Source organism: Corylus avellana, chromosome ca1 (assembly GCF_901000735.1).
Source record: "Corylus avellana chromosome ca1, CavTom2PMs-1.0".
NCBI classification, from domain to species: domain Eukaryota; kingdom Viridiplantae; phylum Streptophyta; class Magnoliopsida; order Fagales; family Betulaceae; genus Corylus; species Corylus avellana.
The window spans coordinates 17,330,518-17,353,176 of record NC_081541.1 but is presented as its reverse complement, the minus strand read 5'-3'; the positions used below and the strand labels follow the sequence as shown (position 1 = coordinate 17,353,176).

The following is a 22,659-nucleotide window of genomic DNA, read 5'->3' as shown; positions in this document are numbered from 1 at the left end:
TGATGCCCATGATGACGATGGGGTCCGAGTGAGGCCTATTCCTCACCAACGACCTACACCCATGAATCGACCACTGGCCTATGACGATCTTAGTGACGATGAAGACTTCGTTGAAGGAGTATTCGGATGGGACATTGGGGTAGATCGAAGGGGTGGATTACGTAGAGGAGTCGGTCGTGGCGGCGCAGGCTTCAGAGGTTAAGAGCGCGGTGGAGCTAGCCATATGGGGAATGTCTATGAAGGCGTTGGCTACCGGGATGCTTATGGAGAGCAACCCAGATGTCAGGGTCATGGTAGGGAGGAATCCCACGAATACCGAATGAAGATTGATCTCCCATCATTCAACGGGCATCTTCAAATTGAAGATTTCTTAGATTGGGTGATGGAAGTAGAGAGGTTCTTTGATTATATGAGTATTCGCAAGGATCGCAAGGTGAAGTTAGTGGCATACAAGTTCAAGGGAGGAGCTTCTGCTTGGTGGGAAAAATTACAGATTTCTCGAGCCCGACAAGGGAAGGGACCTGTAACTTCATGGTTGAAGATGAAGCGGCTACTCAAAGCACGGTTTTTACCACCAGATTTTGAGCAACGGCTATTCCAACAATACCAAGAGTGTCGACAAGGAGGTCAGACTGTCCAAGCGTATGTTGATGATTTCTATCGCCTATCTGCTCGGAATGATCTCATGGAGACAGAGGGTCAACAAGTTGCAAGGTTTATTGGTGGACAGCCTGTGGCAATACAAGATAAGGTTTTTATGCATCCTATCTTTACTTTGAAAGAGGCAGTTAGTTTGGCAACCTGAGCAGAGAAGCAACTGGAGAGGCCTAGAGCACTAACCTGGGAGCGAAACTCGAGTGATTCGACGAGACCAACATAGGGTCAGGGAAAACAACCTCTAGTCCCGATAGTCACACCAAGTCAACCAGTGGCTTCCACGGGAAAAGGAGCCAGTAGCAGTTCAAGCACCCCGAGACAACCAGCCAACAATCCATACGTATGGCCCGGTCTAGACAAGTGTTTCAAATGCAACCAACCGGGACATAGGTCACTTCAATGTCCTCGAAGGCAGATGGTAAACTTGATCGAACCCGAGCCAAAGGAAGGGTCTGAGAATGTAAATATTGATACACCCGAGTATGAGGAAGAGGAGTTGGCTAACGCTGATGAGGGAATCCCACTTTCCCGATCCTTAGTAATTCAACGTTTACTCTTGACCCCGAGGCAAGAGGATCAATCGCAAAGGCACAAGATTTTTCGTACTTGCTGCACAGTCAACCAGAGGGTATGTGATGTGATTATTGATAGTGGTAGTGGGGAGAACGTAGTGTCTAAGGAGATGGTTTCAAAGTTGGGTTTGAAAATTGAGAAGCACCCAGCTCCATATAAGATCGGATGGATCAAGTAGGGAACCGAGACACTAGTAACCGAGAGATGTCGTTTCACATTTTCGATCGGTAAACATTACTCGGATTCTATTTTGTGTGATGTTGTGGAAATGGATGCATGCCACTTAATCCTGGGAAGACCGTGGCAGTTTGACGTGGATGCCCAGCAGCAAGGAAGAGCCAATGTCTACACTATCTTTTGGGATGGTCGGAAGATAACATTTCGACCTTTACAAGAAGTCAAAAATTCTACTCATTCCAAGGGAAAGCTGGTCCTCCTATCCACTGGATCAGAATTTATAGAAGAAGTTAAGGAGGCCCGAGATATCATAGCATTGGTGACCGAGGGAACCCCGGGCTCCGTCTCACAAGAAGTTCCTGAGATAATGCGATCGATGTTAGAAGAATTCCAAGACATCATGCCTAAAGAGATGCCCGAAGGACTGCCGCCCATGAGAGATATCCAGCACTATATTGAGTTAGTGCCGGGAGCAAGTCTCCCGAACTTGCCACATTATCGAATGAGCCCAAAGGAGAATGCTATTTTGCATGAGCAGGTAGAGGGGTTAATTCGGAAGGGACACTTGCGAGAGAGTATGAGTCCATGTGCAGTACCTACTTGTACCGAAGAAAGATGGGAGTTGGCGAATGTCCGTGGATAGCTGGGCAATAAACAAGATCACGGTCAAGTATCGGTTTCCTATTCCCCGAATAGGTGACATGTTTGATATGCTATCTGGGGCTAAGATTTTTTCGAAGATTGACTTGAGGAGTGGATATCACCAAATCTGTATACGACTGGGAGATGGGTGGAAAACTGCGTTCAAGACTAAAGAGGGGCTTTATGAGTGGATGGTGATGCCTTTCAGCCTTTCGAATGCACCAAGCACTTTCATGCGACTCATGAATCAAGTACTGAAACCTTTTATTGGAAAATTTGTCATTGTCTATTTCGATGATATTCTTATCTATAGTCGCAACCCGGTAGATCACATGGATCACGTGAGAAAAGTGTTGGAGGTCTTCCATGAAAATAAGTTGTTTATCAACTTAAAGAAGTGTAGTTTCATGATGGATCAGTTACTCTTCCTCGGATTTGTAGTCGGTGTCGATGGAATCCGAGTGGATGAACAGAAGGTGAGAGCAATCTGAGAATGGCCCACGACCAAGTCAGTGGGAGAAGTAAGAAGTTTCCATGGGTTAGCAACTTTCTATAGAAGGTTCGTTTAGAATTTCAGCAGTATTGTAGCATCGATCACCGAGTGTATGAAGAAAGGAAAATTCAATTGGGGTGACGAAGCCGAGCAAAGTTTCTCAATCATCAAAGAAAAGCTATGCACAGCACCTGTCCTTGCCTTACCTGACTTTGATAAGCTGTTTGAAGTTGAATGTGATGCATCAATCATCGGGATAGGAGCTGTGTTATCTCAAGAAGGGAAGCCTGTAGAATTTTTTCGTGAAAAGCTCGGAGAAGCAAGACAGAAGTGGTCAACATATGAGTTGGAGCTTTATGCAGTCTTGAGAGCCCTCAAGGTGTGGGAGCACTACCTGATCCAACGAGAGTTTGTCCTCTATACCGACCATCAAGCATTAAAGTTCATCAATAGTCAAAAGAATATGAATCGGATGCATGCTCGGTGGGTTTCTTACATCCAACGGTTCACTTTTTCTCTCAAGCATAAGTCGGGAAAACTAAATCGAGTAGCTGACGCTTTAAGCTACCGAGCTACCCTGTTGATCACCATGAAAGCTGAAGTGACTGGATTCGAATGCCTAAAGGAGTTATATGAGGAAGATGAAGATTTTGGTGAAATCTAGAAGCATTGCAAGGCAAGGCAACCAATTTCTGAGATACATATTCAGGAGGGGTATTTATTTCGTGGGAATCGGCTGTGCATTCCGAGGAGTTCCTTACGGGAACAAATAATCTGAGAATTACATGCTGGAGGTTTGGGTGGTCATCTGGGAAGAGACAAGACTATTGCTCTGGTAGAGGAGCGGTATTACTGGCCGCAACTGAAGAAAGAAGTAGGTAATTTTGTCCGACGATGCCAGACTTGTCAGGTCGCCAAGGGGCAAACCCAAAATACAAGATTATACATGCCTCTACCAATACCAGAAGCACCGTGGGAAGATGTATCCATGGATTTTGTATTGGGTCTCCCGAGAACCCAACGAGGAGCAGATTCTGTAATGGTAATTGTGGATAGAATTTTCAAAATGGCTCACTTTTGTTGCTTGCAAGAAAACATCTGATGCTGTTCAAGTGGCCAATCTATTCTTCCGAGAGGTGGTTCAATTGCATGGAGTCCCAAAGTCTATCACTTCTGACCGAGACACCAAGTTCTTGTCTCACTTTTGGCGAACATTATGGAGGCGGTTTGACACAGCATTGAACTTTAGTAGCACGAGCCATCTACAGACGGATGGGCAGACAGAAGTTGTCAATCGAACTCTAGGTAATTTACTTCGATGTATTGCAGCTGACAAACCAAAGCCGTGGGACCTGGCTTTAGCTCAGGCTGAGTTTGCCTACAATAACATGGTGAATCGATCTATTGGGAAGGCACCATTTGAAGTCGTCTATGGGAGAACTCCGAGACTTGCAGTAGATCTTGCAGCTTTACCAAAGCTACCCAGTGCAAGTGTGGCAGCGGAGCATTTAGCAGAACGGGTGAAAGCTACCCAAGAGGGAGTTCGTCAGCATCTAGAAGAATCCTATGCTAAGTACAAGACGACAGCAGACAAGGGTCGGCGATCGAAGATTTTTCAAGAAGGAGATCTTGTGATGGTGTATCTATGCAAGGGGTGACTGCCGACTCGTACTTCTGGAAAGCTAAAGAATAAGAAGTATGGGCCATGCAAGGTACTAAAAAGGATTAACGACAATGCATATGTCATCGATCTTCCAGAAGAAATGGCGATATCCTCAACATTCAACGTGGCAGACATTTTTGAATATTTTCCACCAGAGGAGCCAGAACTTACCTCGAGGACGAGTTCATTTCAAGAAGGGGAGACTGATGTAGGGCATGTGTGTCCCCACCTCCAAGAATAAATAGTTTACTATTAATCCTTTCCCTACTAGGAGTATATTTACTTTTCCTATTAGGATTATGTTTACTTTCTCTACTAGGATTATGTTTACTTTCCTACTAAGATTAGATTTACTTTCTCTACTAGAAGTAGGTTTACTTTTTCTCCAAGGATTTCTCTTCTATAAATAGGCTAGCCTATTATGTAAAACTTAACTCATTGAATTATTATCAAATCAGAAAATTCTCTCTCAAATACTTTGCGGAGTTTTATCCTTCTTTTAGCCAGCGGGCTTGTTTTATTCTTTTTGGGTAGAAAATGAAGACGCTTCTCCTTGCAGAATCAAAGACACTACTCTTTGATTAGTTACCTTAGTCTTTCGCTACGTCATGATCCAACCCACGTAACCCATTTAATAAACAAGTCGTGTTGAGTTGACCTAAACATAACTCATTTCAACATGTATACGGATTTAAATGCTACAAAGACAAAACTAACTACTTGGAATAATTTCTCTCAGTATACAATGCTTAAACACTACTTGGCTACTACATCATTAGCAATTGATAAAGTTTAATTATTACCCATGGGTTAAGCAAGTTGACACGTAATTGACTTTATTAAACAAGTTAATTCGGGTCAATCCACAGTGATCCAAATCTAATTGTACAATATCTTAATCCACTAATTTTGTATTAAATTCATGTCAAGTTTGTAAGCAGTGTAAAAAATTGTCAGCCTTAAATAAAAAAGCTGAAACAGTGAAAGCGTCACTTTTAAGTATTAGGACTATGAATAAGCATTTTCGGGTTAAAGGATAATTTTACTGGAAATGTATTCTGAGTTCATAAAACAATGTTTCATTACTTGGAAATTCATATTCATAGATAACATAATACTTGATACTTGTACAAACATTTGTTTCGTTTAAAAAGTATTATTTCATTTGAGAGTAGAACTTACTATTTTGAACACAACATCACCATATCTGGTGCCAGTCACATGTTCTCTAGAACCTTTTGGCATATCCAGTTTTTGTTAAAATCAAATGGAGAATTAAGCTAACTACATAGGTATTGACAAAGGCAAGGCCTAGAAATGTGCTGATTTATTCATAAAACAATAACACTGCTAAACCATATTCTGTAGCTCCTCATCATCTTTACTCCATGGAGTCGTTGAGAAATGCTTCAACAAGCGACAATGAGAGACTGGCCAAGTCTATTGCCTCATGGCAGCTAAAATGTAGCAGAGTACTGTGAGTTTTCACACAGGATTGAGCAATTGCCTCTTTCGCTGAAAGAATACAAGAAGCAAAGTTAGATACTCAATATGAATGAACACAAAATCCATCAACTCTGATTATTCATGCAACTGAATCCATTTGAAAGTGACAACATTCTACATCAACAAGTGAATGCACAATGGAAGTTTACGTTTCTCACACAAAATTGAAAAGTGCATGTTTTTATGGGGAACAACTACTTCAATAAAGTAATACATGCTTCTTTTACTTAAATGTTTGGAGAAAACAACACACCCCTTGTTCTCTTCCTTCAACTGCCTTATCTTGGAAATTGTTTTGATCGGTAAATAAAACCCATGCACCTAAACAACATTCAACTCATGACCTCATCCTCTATCTTGTGTAAGTGAAAAGGTGGAGATGCCATTTGGTCGAAAGATCATTTGCTTTATCTTAGCAATTAAGTAATGTCAAAGAGCCTATGACAATTTGAAAGGATTAAGAGATATCTGGCAAGGAGCAAGAGAAGAAATGATTGGAGTATTCTAAAATTATACTAATTCATAATTGAAATATTCCAATAAGTTAGCCATATTGCCCTCCTACCTATTCTTTTGAAACTAACTATTTGTTCTAACTCAGCCAAGCAATGCTCCACACTCTATTGGGATTAAAAGCAAAAAAAAAAAAAAAAAACTAGGGACTTCTCTAAAAATTTTCCATGGATTAGAAATATCGTGGGTTCCCAGCTTCATTGCATCTATGCCTTCTACAAATGACATGCAGTGAGAAAGTTTCTTCCCATACTTCTGCCCTATTGTGGATTATACTTCATATAACAGTCAGAGAATACAGTTTGGCTTCCCTGTATTGTGACATCCCATATTGCCTAGGCATGAAAAAGATAATGTCTTTATATAAAATATTCTTTCTCTAAATGGTATAAGGCCTTTTGAGGGTAAACCCAATAATAAAACCGTGCGGACTTGGCCAACAGCGGACAATATCATACCGCTTGGAGTAGGGGTGTTACATATGATATCAGAACTATAGCCCAGCCTGAGATGGGGGGAGCATACACAAGCCCATGAGGATCACCAACAAGGACGCTGGGTCCTAAGAGGGGGTGATTGTGTCATCCCACATTACCCGAGCATAGAAAAGATGATGTGTTTATATGAAATATTCTCTCTCTAAATGGTATGAGGCCTTTTGGGGGTAAACCCAATAATAAAACCGTGCGGGCTTGGCCCAAAGCAGACAATATCATACCACTTGGAGCAGAGGTATTACATATATTAATGAAGATACATGGAAAAAATTACCTTAACTTGTGCTGTAGAGCAAAAAATGATGAACATGAAAGCATAAAGACTTAAATGCTTACATATTTCTGTTCGACTTCTCCAAGGAATTTCTCAGGCGAATCAACATATTCAGCACATTCCTTCTTTACCATTGCTGTTAGTTCTTCTTTTCCAGCCTTCTCAAGGTTTCTTATCAATATCATAAACGTTAACCTATCTGGGGCACAACCTAATGCCTTCATCGATTCATATGTCTCCATTGCCTTTTCTATCATACCCACTTGCATGTATGCTCCAATCATCTCAGCAAAAGCCCTTGTGATGGGTTGTAAGCCTTCTTTCTTTAGTTCAGAAATGAGCTCTTCAGCCATTTCAATCAATTTGTTCTTTCCCAACAATAGAATCATGTCACAGTATATGAGCAAATCCGGTTCATACCACTCTTCCTTGCGCACAAATTGGAAGACCTAAACCTTATTTATATTAAGATAAAATACAAATTCCAAAGAATGAATATTCAACTGGTACAAAAAATTGGGCAATCAAAGAAACGTAACAGTTAACAGTAGGCCAGAACTTAGTCATACAGCCTTCTTGATTGGAACTAGCATCTTGGAAACAGGGTAAACTGGCCAGTAGGATAGGAAGGACAAGGAACCAGCTACTCCATTCCAAAAGCTAAAAGATATTTCCTAAAGCAATAATGACCTAATTCATGCATCTGTTTTGGCAAAGCACTCAACCTGTTTACCTTGTCAAAGAAGTGGCCAGCTTGACAGCCTAGGAAGACTAGAAGATACCGTTGGTTATCAAATATTGCTAAAGAAATCAAAACAAAGCCATTGATATCATACAACACAGGAGACACCTCAATCAAAAACCTCACAGATACATTCTCTCAATTTTTTTTTTTTTTTTTTGATATGTAATATTGTATAAATATAAAAGCGCAAAGGCCCACGTAATCCTAGTACACACGAAGTATACAAGAGAACACCTAAGTAGAAGAAGAAAAGAGAACAAGAAAGTCAGAAAAGCTAATCACTAAAAGAGCTAAACAAGCAGCTGTCCATGTAAAAAGAGAAAAAAAAAGAAAAGAAAAAGGACTTGAACTCCTCCACAAAACTTCTCTCATTTCTTTCCCTCCACAAGCACTACATAAGGCAAAGGGGAACCATTTTCCACATGACAACACTCCGAGAACGACCACCCGTCCACCAACAGGAAAACATTTTCTTAAGAGAGTATTCCCCATTCTTTTTATTTTTTAAGAATCCTGAATAAAATTTCTACTAACAAATACATTATCTAATGACAAAAATACCCAAGAATTGAATCTAATACAGATGAATGGAGTGGTAAACAAGAGCATCGTGACAGTGGATTATTTCTGATTCAAAAGGCATGGATCATGTTAGACAATAAACAAACAATGCATTTTCTTCATGGTGTGATTAGTTTTGGATTATTACAATTTACCCACATTGTAATTCTAGCACAATTGAATACTTATCTAGGTCCCAAAAGGAAAAGAACATTGAACGGAAGCAAATTAAAATGAAATTCACACAAGCCGAGTTTCTTAATATTTGTTGTTCATAAACAACAGAAGTTCTACCAGTTCTAAAACAATCAGTAAACCAGTCATTTGAATGTTGAGTATCTTAAGAATCCAACAACATTTTCCATCCAAAATTTCATTAGGGGCTCCAATAGCAGAATATTTTTAAAAATGCACTTCCAAATAGTACAATAGACACACTAATTCATACCAAGTTATGCTCATATATTCTAAAACAAATGTAAAGTTAACAAGGAGCAACATATACCTGAAGGGCCAAGTCCAGTTGATTTTGTCTTTGCAGCTCAGCCAAGGTGTCCAACAAATCTGCCTTCAAGAGCCTGCTGAGTCTGCCATTGAAAACCTCTTGTAATCTGGGTGCGGATGATCTGGCTAGCTTCAAGGAATGGATTGCTTGAATGGCTTCGGAGGATAGCACGCTTTTCCTCCACAGAGGCTTTCTGGGTCCGCCCCTAAGGCCGCAGGTCACCACTGAAGAGCGTGAGTGGTAGGGTCTGGGGACGTTTTGGAGAATTCCCACTCGAGGGAAGTGGAATTTTGAGGGAGCTCAACACAACCAAGTTTATCGAGGTGAGAGAGAGAGAGAGAGGGCCTGTCCTGATGTTTCAAATATGGGACGTGATTCAGAGCACGCCCGCGTGCTTCAACAGTGAAGCACGCAAGGCTAAAATTTTTTTTTCTTTTTTTCAAAAAAATTAAAATAATAAAAAAAAATACGCGTGAAGTAAAAGAGCACGCCAGGCGTGATTTTTTTATTTTTATTATTTTATTATTTTAATTTTTTTGAAAAACAAAAAAAACAAAAAAAAAAATTTAGCCTAGCGTGCTTCACTGTTGAAGCACGCCAGTGTGCTCTGAATCACGACTCTTCAAATACAGGTGATGCTAAAGATAACGCCCGGCGTGCATCACTTGCGGTGATGCACCACGCCGGGGCTTGCCAAATTTTTTTTAGTATTATTTTAATTTTTTTTTTTTTTTAAAAAAAAAAAATGTATGCCTGGCGTGCATCACTGTTGATGCCGGCGTAATCTGTATCATTACTCTTCAAATACATCAACAAGCTCCTCAAGTTTCACAAATTAATATGACAAATCCGTAGGTTTCATGACTACGTTAATCACTTGACTCAAAAACGTTGAGGGTAAAAAATATTTTTAATATTCAAAAGGTTATGTCAAATAAAAAAAGTTTGCAATGTTTGGTAAAAAATTTCAAAAATATTTTTTGATTTTTTTACTCTAAAAATGGCCAAAACGCGTTTCTAAAAAAAAAAACTTAAAAATGAGTTTTTTTTTTTAAGCATTAAAAAAAAAAAACACTACTTCTCAACATAATCCCAAACATGTTTTAAGAAAAAAAAAATGTAATAAACGTTGTGAGTTTTTTTTTTTTAGGAATAATACTACAAATCACTCTTTTGTCACTCTTGTATCCCTCTAAGAATGATTTGGCTCTTAAAATCACTATTGAGCTTACGATTAATCATTATTAGATTTTGATCAAATTGTGATTTTAAAAGTCACCTCGTTTTTGGAGTGACACAAGAATAATACAAGAGGAACTAGAATTAGGGTCCGTTTGTGTTTGCGATTTAAAAATAACGATTTAAAAATGTGCGATTTAAAAACACAGTTAAATGTTTGTCAAAATCGAGGTTTTACCTTTAAAATCACAATTTAGCCTTTAAAATTGTGCGTTTTAAAAAAAAATCTCCTTACCTGCCATTTGAAAAAGCATATTTTCTGCATTTTCAAATCGCAATTTTTTAAAAACGCAATCCCAAACGATTTACTTTCTGCAATTTGGTTTAAAATTGCATGTTAATGAATTCACAGTCCCAACCACACTCTTACACCTCTTGGTGTTCTCATAATGTTCTTTTGGTCCTAAATATTATTTTTCTAAAAATTAAGTGAGAGAAATAAGAGAAGTTTCTTTTTTGACCTAGGACCAAGAGAACACTAAGAAAACAATAGGAGAGCACTATTACGCCCTAGTGAAATCAAATAACTGGTAATTAACTCCATGGTTTGCCTCACAGCTTTATTCCTCTCAAAACAAGAATCAGGAATCTTATTGTGATGCATTGAGAGTTTATCATCCCAAGTCCAACCTCTGCCCTTGAGCATAGAAAATCATTTTTAACCCTCAAGGGAGTAGCTTAACCTAAAACCAAGCCTTCACTTGAAAATTAGCCCTAGAAACCCAAAACTAACATTATAGCCGAACCAAATGCCGAGAATATGAAAGTCTGTCTCCAGATAAACCATTTATGGTATTGAAAACATTTTGTTGTGTACCATTTGGTTATGCCTTTGTCTCCAGAGAATACTCGATCTGGATAGTTGCCGGGGGTGTTAAGCTAAAGACAGTAGACTCGATCGGCTCCTAAGTCAACATACCATATTTTTTTAGAATCCTGAATAAAACTTATGCTAACAAATACATTATCTAATGAAAAAGATACCCATGAATCAAATCTAATACAAATGAATAGAGTGGTAAACAAGAGTAGCAAATACACTTGTGTTAAACAATATATGCATCATAGTCTCCATAACACTCTAGACCATAAAAGATGATACAAAACAAGAATTATTGGATAAACAGAAAAACTAAAATTTCATATATACAATATACATACGCTAGACACATAATTAATGGCTTTATAATTGACATACACAACATTTATTGTAAATGTATAAGTTCTGCAAACCGTATGATAATTAGCCTAGCAACAAACACTTCATAATTGAGTTTCATTCCCTCATGCATGCAACCATATGCATTTCTTGGTTCCTTAGCTGCCTTAGTGAAACTGCATGTAAAGGCTTGGCTATTGATTTCATTGGAGAAAGAAATTCTTGAGTCACGCATTGCATTGTAGGCCGAGACTTTGGTTTGGTGTGTATGCATGCAAATGCTATTGTAGCAATGAGGAAAATATCTTGTGCAACCAGATGATTGGGAGGTGGCAAACGTTGGTCTAATATTTCATGTAACATCATATTCTGAGAAGAAGTTGAGGATAATGAAGTCATAAATTCTGTTGGATGTATTCCCATTAATATTTCAAGTGCCACAACTCCAAAGCTATAAACATCGCACTTTTCAGTAACTTTCATGGTATAGGCCAACTCTGCATATATATAAAACAAGAAAAACAAAATTATAAGAAAACAAGAAAAATTGAAAACAAAAAAGAGTTTCTTTTAATTTTGTTCTTTCTCCTTTTTTTTTTCTTTTGTATATTTTGAACGCAAAGAAGTTGATCAAAACTTGTCATTGCATTCTATAGTGAAACTGGTTGTTTGCGATCATGCATGAATCAGTAAATTACAAGGTAACCCTACTGGCACAAATATTGGGAAATACATTTGTTGTATGTGGCTAAATATACCTTTTAGAACAATAGGCCACACTTAATGAATAAATAAATGTATAAAGATATAACTTATAATAAAAAAAGATATTAGTTCACCTGGGGCAATGTAACCGTAAGTGCCGGCAACTAACGTTTGATTGGACGAATCAGGATCAAGAAGCTTAGCTGTGCCAAAGTCAGAGACAAAAGCCTCTAGTTTATTGTTCAATAGAATATTGTTGCTTGTTATATCTCGATGAACAATTGCTGGAATGCAATCATGATGCAGGTAAGATAAAGCGTGGGCAGTGCCTTTGATGATGTTTACTCTCTTGCTCCAATCCAATTCCATAGCTTCAACATCGCTATTTAAAATACAAAATAGGCTTCCCCTTTCCATGTACTCGTAAACCAAAAACATGCATCGCTTATGCAAACAAAATCCATGAAGTTTTATGATGTTTCGATGACGAATCTCTGTTAACACTTTTACCTCATTTCTAAAACTCATATCAAAAGTCGGGTTCTCAGCCTCCAGCCGATGAAGTCTCTTCAAGGCAATCACTTTTCCACCAGGCAATTTTGCTTTGTAAACGCTACCGTAACCACCAGTTCCAATACAATATTTTAGATCAAAATCCTCGGTTGCTTCAATGATGTCTTCATATGCAATTTGTCCATCATAATTCCATATCGAGAACAAATTTCCATTCTTTGTTTCTATTGACTCAAATTGGGTTTCCTTGACCATGCATCGACACATGAGAAAGCCCCCAAGAACTAAGAATCCAAGGGGAATGGCGATTGCAACGAAAATTTTCACTTTTGTTACAATTGAGTTCTTACAAGGAGGGAAACCCATGGTGTCACCGCACAAATATTTGTTGCCAATTAATGTGTGGCGTGTATGGTTCCGATCAAACCCTGTTGGAACCGGACCTGTCAAATAATTGTATGACAAGTTGACGCTTTTAATGGAAATGTAACTATTGGGAACATTGCCGGTAAGATTATTGTAGCTGATATCCAAGAACAGTAACTTGTCAATAGTCCCAAGTTCAACAGGTGGTTCTCCACTGATAAAGTTATGACTAAGGTTAAGAGAATTCAATGAATGAAGGTTGCCGATTTGAGTGGGGATATGACCAATTAGATTGTTATGAGCAAGATTCAGAAAGGACAAACTCTTCAAGTTCCCTATTTCTATTGGGATGGAACCCTTAATTTGATTTTGACTAAGGGACAAATATGACAAATTAGTCGAATGACCTATAGTTGAAGGGATTTGACCATTGAGACTATTATTGCTGAGGTCCAAGTAAATCAAATTCTTCAGGTTTCCGATTTCACGAGGAATGGAACCATTGATTTGATTGGAATAAAGAAACAAATCTTCCAAATTGGTTAAGTGACCTATAGTTGAAGGGATTTGACCATTGATTTGATTGGAATAAAGAGACAAATATTCCAAATTGGTTAAGTGACCTATAGTTGATGGGATTTGACCATTGATTTGATTGGAATCTAGATTCAATCCTTTCAAATTGGTTAAATGACCTATAGTTGAAGGGATTTGACCATTAAGGCTATTATTCGTGAGTAACAAGTAAATCAAATTCTTCAGGTTTCCTATTTCTGGGGGAATGGAATCATTGATTTGATTGGAATCAAGATACAAATATTTCAAATTAGTTAAATTACCCAAAGTGGAAGGGATTGGACCAGTGAGCATGTTACCACCTAGGTCTAATATGGACAAATTGCTCAGCTTTTCTATTTCTAATGGTATGAAACCATTGATTTGATTGGTATACAAAACAAAATGGGAGAGATGGATTAAAAGCGAAAGAGAAGCAGGGATTGGTCCAGTGATTTGATTATAAGAAACGTTAAACACCACTAATTGGGCAAGGTTTGTGAGCGAAAGAGGCAACTCACCTTTCAAATTATTATGGGACAGATCAAGGTAGGTGAGTTTCGATAGAGTACCTATCTCAACTGAGATACTCCCCTGAAGTCCAGCTTTGTGAAGATCAAGGCGGACTAAATTTGGAAAGAAAGAGAGGTTGAGTTTTGACATCTCTCCCAAATAGTAAGCAACTCTAATCTCTGTGACGCTTCCACCAGCATTGCAAGTAATACCAGGCCACTTGCAACCACTTGAGACATTGTTGGTGTTGGCGCTTTTCCACCACCCACTCTTCAGCAAAGCCTTTGCTTCTAGTTGTAGTGCTGATGGTTCAGATGCTCTCACAAATGGAGTTGCAGGATCCAAATAGGTTCCACAGAACAAGATAGAGGTAGACCATGCAAGGAGGACCATGGCAATGGGAAGGGAGGGTGCCATGTTTGTTTACAAGTGTATGAATGATATGATGAGGATTTTGTAAAGTTTAATAAGAAAGATAAAGAAGGAATATTAATGGGAGTGAATTATTTAGTGTTGACTTTGAATGTTTTTGACTAGTAATTACATGTCTTAATTCTTTCTCTTTTAATATAAAGGAGGGTCGACATGGCGTGCAGACGTGTGGACCGGGAGTGGATGACAATTCTCCCGTGTTCTATACTATTTAATTTGACAATTCTCATCTGCATGAATTAGAGAGAAAGAAAACTAAAGTCTTTACATTCGTCTTTAATTACAACAGATCGAAAAGAGCATAAATTAATGCTTATTCACTCACTGCTTCCATGGGTGATTATAGATACTGAAATTGAATGGCCATGATCCGATCATTCAACAGAACTTGATGTGAGCGTAATTGCCAACACCGGCCCACATCATCAACGGCATTCAAGTAATTAGAACATTGCCGTACGTGTTTGAAATATATTAAAGTAGATGATTGATTGCTATATATATATATATATATATATATATATGTCCATTATCACTAGCTTTAATGAGGGGCCTTAGATTTCCACAAAAATCATCTTCCAAATAATTGTCAACATTTCGCCATTAATTGTCGTTGTCGGTAGATTAATTGGATGACAATCACTCTTGGCGTGCGTGCTCCAACGTCTAGGTAAAATTGAGGCTTCTTAATTAATACAATTAGTGGCTTCATAATGCAACAATTACCCATGCAATTTCATTAGGAATTTAATCTAATTATTTTCATTATATATATATATATATATATACGTTGGTGTACGTCATAATTAACCACCAGTAATCATAAACAAACTGCACTTTCTAGCTACTTTTAGGGAGTAGTTAGGCCTCCTTCATTTTTAATACAAAAATCAAAATTAAGAGTGTTCACGTGTTGTGTTCTCTCTCTTTTGAGAATGAGATTGATGCGTTGGAGGAGGGACACTTTTATAGTAAAAGAGAGAGACTTTTAAATTCCCACTTTTATCTTAATATCGTAACTCACCTCATTCTTCCAAATTTCATTGGCATTTTGTGCAATTTTATAAAATGCAATTTTATCCTGGACAATGCTTGAATTTTTGTAATTATTTATTTATTTTTTTATAACAAAAAATAAATAATGATATTTTCAGAATTTTTAAAAGATGTAGCGAAAAATCTTAATGGAGGGTAATGTCAAAACGCGTGGAAGTTCAGTGGGATTTTGATAAATTTCTCCGTTATTTTATTTTATTTTTGGATGAATAAGTTTAATATATTAAATTAAGATTTTTTTAACTTTAATTTGAGGAGGGGTGAGATTGTAAATTTTTTAAAATTTGATATACTAAATTAAAAAAATCTTAACTTTGAGAAGGGGATTGCAAAAGGGATCAAAGTTAACATGAATTAAGTAAATTTTCCCGAAAATTGAATGTCATATTACTTTAGCAAAAAGAGTTCTCATAATTTCCAATCCCAGGAGATAGAAATCATCCGTGCACTGCACTATTTAATTCCAATTATCATCCAGTTTCCTTGAGCTGATGATAAGATACCAATGATCGTAAAGGGAAAAGGATACTTGATACTACTCCACTTAAGGTAGGAGCCACCGATCGGATGCCTTTTAAGTTAATTAATTAGCGAAGAGATATTGGATATATATATATATCCTTTAATGGACCATTCCTCAAACATCAAGTGAAAGTTGATATGATTCTTAAGACAATTTTTCACTCTCAAAATGGTTGTTGTGGGTTAAGCAGATTGTTGCCTGCCCAATAATTCAAATTCGAATCAAACTTACTGAAAATTACCGTTTTCCAAGAGTTCTGATATATGGTGATAGTCATTGCCAAGAGCAAATTTAGATGTTATTAATGTTAAACCAATTCATATCTTATTTTTCTTTTCCATATTATAGATAGAAGATTCTTAACAATATTGATCCTTCAGAGAATGAAAGTGGCAAGGGTGCATGGGTCAATTAGTTCAACCCAAAATCAATATCACAAGTCTATACACAATTTTATCTTGGTCTTGCTTTATCTATTATTAACCAAATAGCATTTATGATCTTCTAGTTTTGATATATATGGCATCTTCAGTAAACATAAATTCCAGCAATATATGCAGATACCTCACAACTTTTTTCCAAGGCAAGCTTCTCATATTCATGCTTTAACCGCCTTATTTCACCTTCCAATATCTTAGAACGCCGCTCTTCTCCCTGCATATAACTGCCGTTTCTCAGAAAAAGATCCTGTGAAAATTAAAATCTAATTAAAATGAAAATACAAAACATATTTCAGCGAAATTGTGATTCGTCATTGCCATTTGTCGGGGCTATAATATAAGAAATAATATTTTTATCAAATTCCTTCCCTCCCACCCCCACATATAGGGTAGGTCTGTCCCTGATGCCAATATATTTTGTGAAGTTTAATAAGAAAGATAAAGAGGGGGCAGACGTGTGGAATATTATTTAGCGTTGACGTTGAATGTTTTTGACTAGTAATTACACATGTCTTGTTTCTCTTTTAATATAAAGGAGGGTCGACAGACACAGAGACTGGGCGTGCAGACGTGTGGACCGGGAGTGAACATTTCGCCATTGTCGTTGTCGGTGAAATGGATGACAATTAGTCTTAGCGGGAGAGTTTTTATGTGTAAATTTGGTTTTGTTTTGGACTGCTTTATCCTTCCTCTTTCAAAGTTGAGAAACTTTCATGTCCCTTCGTTCCTTTTTATGTCTTCGGGTTGGAGTGCATATCTTCAGCACAACATGGGAGGTAGAGAACCGGCCTCTGTTCTCCCCTGTTCTATACTATTTGAACAGAGCACCAGTTCTCTTGGCGTGCTCCTACTATTTTTCTTATTGACTGCTTCCGTGGGTGATTATAGATACTGAAATTTAATGGCCAGGATCCCATCATTCAACACTTAATCAACGGCATTCAAGTAATTAAACAAACATTGCCGTGTTTGAAATTAAAGTAAATGATTGATTGATTGCTATATATCTTCATCACTAGCTTTAATGAGGGGCCTTAGATTTCCACAAAATCATCTTCCAAATAATTTCCTCAACATTTCGCCATTGTCGTTGTCGGTGGATTAATTGGATGACACTTACTGTGAAGCTTGCACTTCAAGCCTAATTGTTGAAGAATCCAACTAGTTGGAGAGTTCTTATTATTATTATTATTATTATTATTATCATCAAATGGTGCACTCATAATACACACCACATGAATTCTCTTCATTTCACTTTAAACAAATAAGAGTCATTTTATAGTCTGAATTAAATATTGTTGCATCTTATAGCATAAATGATATCACATTATTTATATCTCAAAAAAAAAAAAAAAAAGAAAAAAAAAAAGGATATCACATTATTTAACTTTTTTGAATAAGATGCCAAAGAGGGGCAGAATCATGATTTTTTGGGTGGAAGACCCGAACTATGTAAATAAATAAATACATGCATAGAGGTATATAATTTTTCTATATGTGTGTGCAGGCGCACACGCGTTACTTAAAGAGATCCATGGGCACTATTTCTTCTTCTTCATTCCTCTTTAACCTTTTTTTTCATCTCTTATTTATTTATTTATTGTTTTTGCAGATCCACCGGACAGCCTCAACGATGTTGCCAATGCCGACCTCGCCCTTGACTGGCGTCAAACAGGGGACGCCGGCCCAGCAAACTCGTCGACGTCGGCGCTGGCACGTGGACGTTATTAAAAAATGAATTAATAATTAAAAAAATTGAATATATAAAATAATTTAATGACGTTTGAATAGTGAATGTCATAAAATTTAATATCATTTACTGTTCAAACGGCATAAATTAATGTCGTTTGCGTTGTAAACGTCAAAAAATTAATTTCTATACGGAAGGGCATTATTCAAAAGTCATTACCTGTTTAGTGATGTTTCTGTAGCAATAAGCGACATTAAAAAAAAAAAATTTAAAAAAAAAAAAAGCATTTAATGCCCTTTTTTTTAGTAGTGTACAAACTCATCTTAAACTCCGGACGTCCCCTTCAGGACATGTCATGCAGTGTTCCAGTTTCACAATTAGCCCTGAAGTCATATGACATTCAATTTTCATCACTTTTGTAATCTCCTTCTTATTGTTCAAAAACTATCAATTTAATGTATCAAACTTTAAAAAAATTGCAATCTCACCCACTCGTTATGGTTTAGGGTTAAATTAGATGGTTTAGTGCTCCGTTAGTTATCCCTGCTATCTGCGTGTGTTGTAAGAGGCTTAATTTAATTTAGGGAGTAGTTAGGCCTCCTTCATTTTTAATACAAGATCAAAATTAAGGATAAACCTAAATTATAAAATAATATTCCTACGTACATTCAATAAAGAATATTTAGTTCTTTAGCAATTTAGCGCCGAAAATTGTTACCGTCAACAAAAGAGTGTTGACGTACGTGTTGTGTTCTTTCTCTTTTTGAGAATGAGTGCTAACGTGAGTCACGAGAATCTTTGGAGAATGAGATTGAAGAGTTGGTGGAGGGACACTTTTATAGTAAAACAAAGACTTTAATTAAATCCACTCCTTTCTATATATGCTCGTGTCTCATATATATTGAATATTTTGCGGAGAATCCAGGCCTCTAGCACGCCTGCATGCAGTATATAATGCAATTTTATAAATCCTGGCCGACCAAGGCTTGATTTTTTGTAAATTTTTATTTATTTTTTTATAATAAAAAATAATGGTGTTTTGAGAATTTTTAAAAGATGTAACGGAAAATTCTAATGGAAAGTAATGTCAAAACGCGTAGAAGTTCAGTAAACATGAAATTTTTTATTTATTTTATTTTATTTTATTTGTAGATGAATAAGTTTGATACATATGCTCCCTAATTTACCGGTGTAATCATTTTCCATAATTTTATATATACAGATTTCCAATTTCCCGACGAATTTCTTCTCTCCCAGCATTATATGCAGATACGTCACAACTCTTTTCCAAGGCAAGCTTCTCATATTCATGCTTTCACCTCCTTATTTCACCTTCTAATTCCGTTTCTCAAAGAAAGATGCTGTACGTGAAAATTAAAAGCTATCAATAACATTAAAATAAAAATACAATTTCATCGGGATTAGTTGTGGTGGAACATATTTTTGGAATATATATGCCACGACAACATATTGACTGAGACAACACATTTCAGAATTGTAAACAACAACCCACGTTTAATAATTGAAGGTTATAAACTGTTGTTAAAGCATTATATAAACCGGTTTCATAATAACTTATTTTAAAGTCATGAACATAAGCAGTTAGTAGGTTGACAAGTTGTAAAGTGGAAAATTCACCGAAATGAAATGCTGAGCAAATGAGTTATATTGTCAGGTTTGCTTAAATAGCAGTTAACTGTTAGTATTATGGTAATAAGATAATAAAATACAAAGTACTAATAAAAAAATTCTCATAATTATTAGCCTAACTAATGCCTTATCTCTTTAGCCACGTAATAAATGCAATGGCAAAAGAGTTGATTGGTATGTTCATGACTCGCGAAACTTCAATATGAGAGATTGAGGGTCAGGCGTGTGGACTGGGAGTGAAGCTTGAAACTTCCATATGAAAGATTGGTCTGTTCCAGGCGTGTGGATTGGGCAAACCAATTATTTTGTGTTAACGTTGAATATATGTCATGTTCATGACTAGTAAGGTGTTGAACTTTCTCATGGCAGGAATATTTGGGTTGGAGTCCTTCTTATGTCTTTACAAAAATTCATTAAAATGAAGATTCATTATTCTCTTATTGAAAATTTTGAGGAAAATCCAAGGCCTTAAGCACGCAGTATATAATGCTATTTTATCCCATAATTATATTCCAGCTATTTTTCTTATTGACTGCTTCCATGGGTGATTATAGATACTGAAATTTAATGGCCAGATCCCATCATTCAACGCTTAATCAACGGCATTCTAGTAATTAAACAAACATTGCCGTGTTTGAAATTAAAGAAAATGATTGATTGATTGCTATATATGTCCATCACTAGCTTTAATGACGGGCCTTAGATTTCCACAAAATCATCTTCCAAATAATTTCATCAACATTTCGCCATTGTCGTTGTCGGTGGATTAATTGGATGACACTTACTGTGAAGCTTGCACTTCGAGCCAAGCCTAACTGTTGAAGAATCCAACTAGCTGGAGAGTTCTTATTATTATTATTATTATCAAATGGTGCACTCATAATACACACAGCAAGAATTCTCTTCATTTCACTTTAATCAAAGAAGAGTCATTCTATAGTCTGAATTAAATATTGTTGCATCTAATAGTACAAATGATATCACATTATTTAACTTTCTTGAATAAGATGCCAAAGAGGGGCAGAACCATGATTTTTTGGGTGGGGGACCCAAACTATGTAAATAAATAAGGAAAAATTACAATTTATCCTCCTAAAGTTGACAGCGTTTTTCAATTCGAACATCAAAGTTTCAATTTTTGCAATCCACCCCCACAAAGTTCCAATTCGACCAATATTATCCCAAAATTCCCATATTGCCCCTGATTTTTTTTTTTATGAAAAAAAGAAAAAAAAATTGGGGCTGCAAAAATAGCTAGATAGGCAAAGGGGTGGCTACGGCCACCCTGAATTTTTTTTTTTTAAAATTTTTTATAAAAAATAAAATTAAAAAAAAATTTAGGGGCAATATGGGAAGTTTTGGATACAATTGGTCAAATTGCAAAAATTTAGAACTTTGGGGAGGTGAATTGCAAAAATTGAAACTTTGATGTTCAAATTGAAAAACACTGTCAACTTTAAGGGGGTAAACTGTAATTTTTCCAATAAATAAATACATGCATAGAGGTATATAGTTTCTCTATATGTGTGCACGCGCACGCGCACGCGTGTTACGTAAAGAGATCCATGGGCACTCTTTCTTCTTCTTCTTTCCTCTTTAACCTTCTTTTTCCTCTCTTATTTTTTATTTATTTTTTTTTTTTTTTGCAGATCCACCGGACAACCTCGATGATGTTGCCAATGCCAACCTCGCCCTTGACCGGCATCAAATAGAGGACGCCGGCCGAACAAACTCGTGGACACTGGTGCCGGCACGTGGACGTTATTAAAAAAATGAATTAATAATTGAAAAAATTAAATATATAAAATAATTTAATGACGTTTGAACAGTTAATGTCATAAAATTTAATATCGTTTACTGTTCAAACGGCATAAATTAATGTTGTTTGCGTTGTGAACGTCAAAAAATTAATTTCTATACAGAAGGGCATTATTCAAAAGTCATTTTAGTGATGTTTCTGTAGCATTAAACGGCATTAAAAATTAAAAATAAAAAAAGCATTTAACGCCTTTTTTTTTTTTTGTAGTGTACAAACTCCTCTTAAACTATGGACGTCTTCGTCACGACACGTCATGCAGTGCTCCAGTATCACAACTAGCGCTGAAGTCATATGACATTCAATTTTCATCACTTTTGTAACCTCCCTCTTAATGTTCAAAAACTATAAATTTAATGTATCAAACTTTAAAAAATTTACAATCTCACCCTCTCGCTATGGTTTAGGGTTAAATTAGATGGTCTAGTGCTCCATTAGTTATCCCTGCTATCTGCGTGTGTTGTAAGAGGCTTAATTATCTTCTATGTAACTACGTTGCTTTATTCGTGAATGTTGCAGGAGATCAGATCATGTTTTCTTGCGTTGCTGCCACAGCTATGCAGAGCCAAAAGATTATAGGAAGATGAGGGAATCGCATAGAATAAGGTAATATTTATGATTTAGTGGGAATGGAAAGCAGAGAAGGGAGGAGGAGCTAAATGGTGAAAGAACCATTATATCTTTGTAAACTTGATAAATTTATAAATTTACGCTTAAATTACAAATGAATTTTTAAAAAATACTGTGATATTTTGAGAATTTCTCACCACTCTATGAGAATTTAATAGAAAATCCTAACAAATGGTTGAGATTGCAAATTTTTTAAAGTTTGATATATTAAATTAAAAGTTTTTTTACTTTGATGAGGGATGAGATTGTAAATTTTTTAAAGTTTAATACACTAAATTGAAAGTTTTCAAACTTTGAGAACGGAATTGCATGTGGATTAGCTAAGAGATGGATATATATCCTTTGATGCACCATTCCTCAAACATCAAGAGAAAGTTGATATGATTCTTAAAACAATTTGTCACTACCAATATGATTTTTCTTGGCCAAGCAGGTTGTTGCCTGCCCAATAATTGAAATTCGAATTAAACTTACTTAAAATTACTGTTTTCCAAGTGGGACTCTTGTAGAGTTTTGATATATATATATACACACACACACGGTGATAATTGTTGCCAAGAGAAAAT

The 22,659-nt window shown here is 36.5% G+C and overlaps 3 protein-coding genes across 3 annotated transcripts; 1 reads left to right on the top strand and 2 right to left on the bottom strand.

Moving 5' to 3' along the window:
* The first annotated feature begins 223 nt into the window (after window positions 1–223).
* On the top strand, window positions 224–805 carry LOC132164461 (uncharacterized). Its single transcript, XM_059575015.1, has one exon. The coding sequence runs from the start codon at window positions 224–226 to the stop codon at window positions 803–805; it is 582 nt and encodes a 193-aa protein (XP_059430998.1).
* Window positions 806–5,375: 4,570 nt separating this feature from the next.
* Window positions 5,376–10,287, bottom strand: LOC132164195 (protein THYLAKOID ASSEMBLY 8-like, chloroplastic). The gene is made up of 4 exons (XM_059574675.1): window positions 10,281–10,287; window positions 8,807–9,105; window positions 7,058–7,444; window positions 5,376–5,720 (listed from the first exon to the last, which is right to left on the bottom strand). Exons 1-4 carry the CDS (start codon window positions 10,285–10,287, stop codon window positions 5,691–5,693), a joined length of 723 nt encoding a protein of 240 aa, XP_059430658.1. The 3' UTR covers window positions 5,376–5,690.
* A 1,034-nt stretch (window positions 10,288–11,321) lies between these two features.
* On the bottom strand, window positions 11,322–14,273 carry LOC132164100 (MDIS1-interacting receptor like kinase 2-like). Its single transcript, XM_059574558.1, has 2 exons — window positions 12,044–14,273; window positions 11,322–11,701 (listed from the first exon to the last, which is right to left on the bottom strand). Exons 1-2 carry the CDS (start codon window positions 14,271–14,273, stop codon window positions 11,322–11,324), a joined length of 2,610 nt encoding a protein of 869 aa, XP_059430541.1.
* Window positions 14,274–22,659: the final 8,386 nt, after the last annotated feature.

What these genes read in the sequence shown, in the direction of transcription:
- LOC132164461 (XM_059575015.1), top strand. Translation starts at nt 224, where the DNA reads ATGGGGAATGTCTATGAAGGCGTTGGCTACCGGGATGCTTATGGAGAG.
- LOC132164195 (XM_059574675.1), bottom strand. An exon ending in AACTGGACTTGGCCCTTCAG is followed by an intron (nt 7,445 to 8,806) that starts GTATATGTTGCT and finishes AATAAGGTTTAG; the next exon opens with GTCTTCCAATTTGTGCGCAA. An exon ending in GAGAAGTCGAACAGAAATAT is followed by an intron (nt 5,721 to 7,057) that starts GTAAGCATTTAA and finishes GTATTCTTTCAG; the next exon opens with CGAAAGAGGCAATTGCTCAA.
- LOC132164100 (XM_059574558.1), bottom strand. Translation starts at nt 14,273, where the DNA reads ATGGCACCCTCCCTTCCCATTGCCATGGTCCTCCTTGCATGGTCTACC. An exon ending in TTACGGTTACATTGCCCCAG is followed by an intron (nt 11,702 to 12,043) that starts GTGAACTAATAT and finishes ATATATATGCAG; the next exon opens with AGTTGGCCTATACCATGAAA.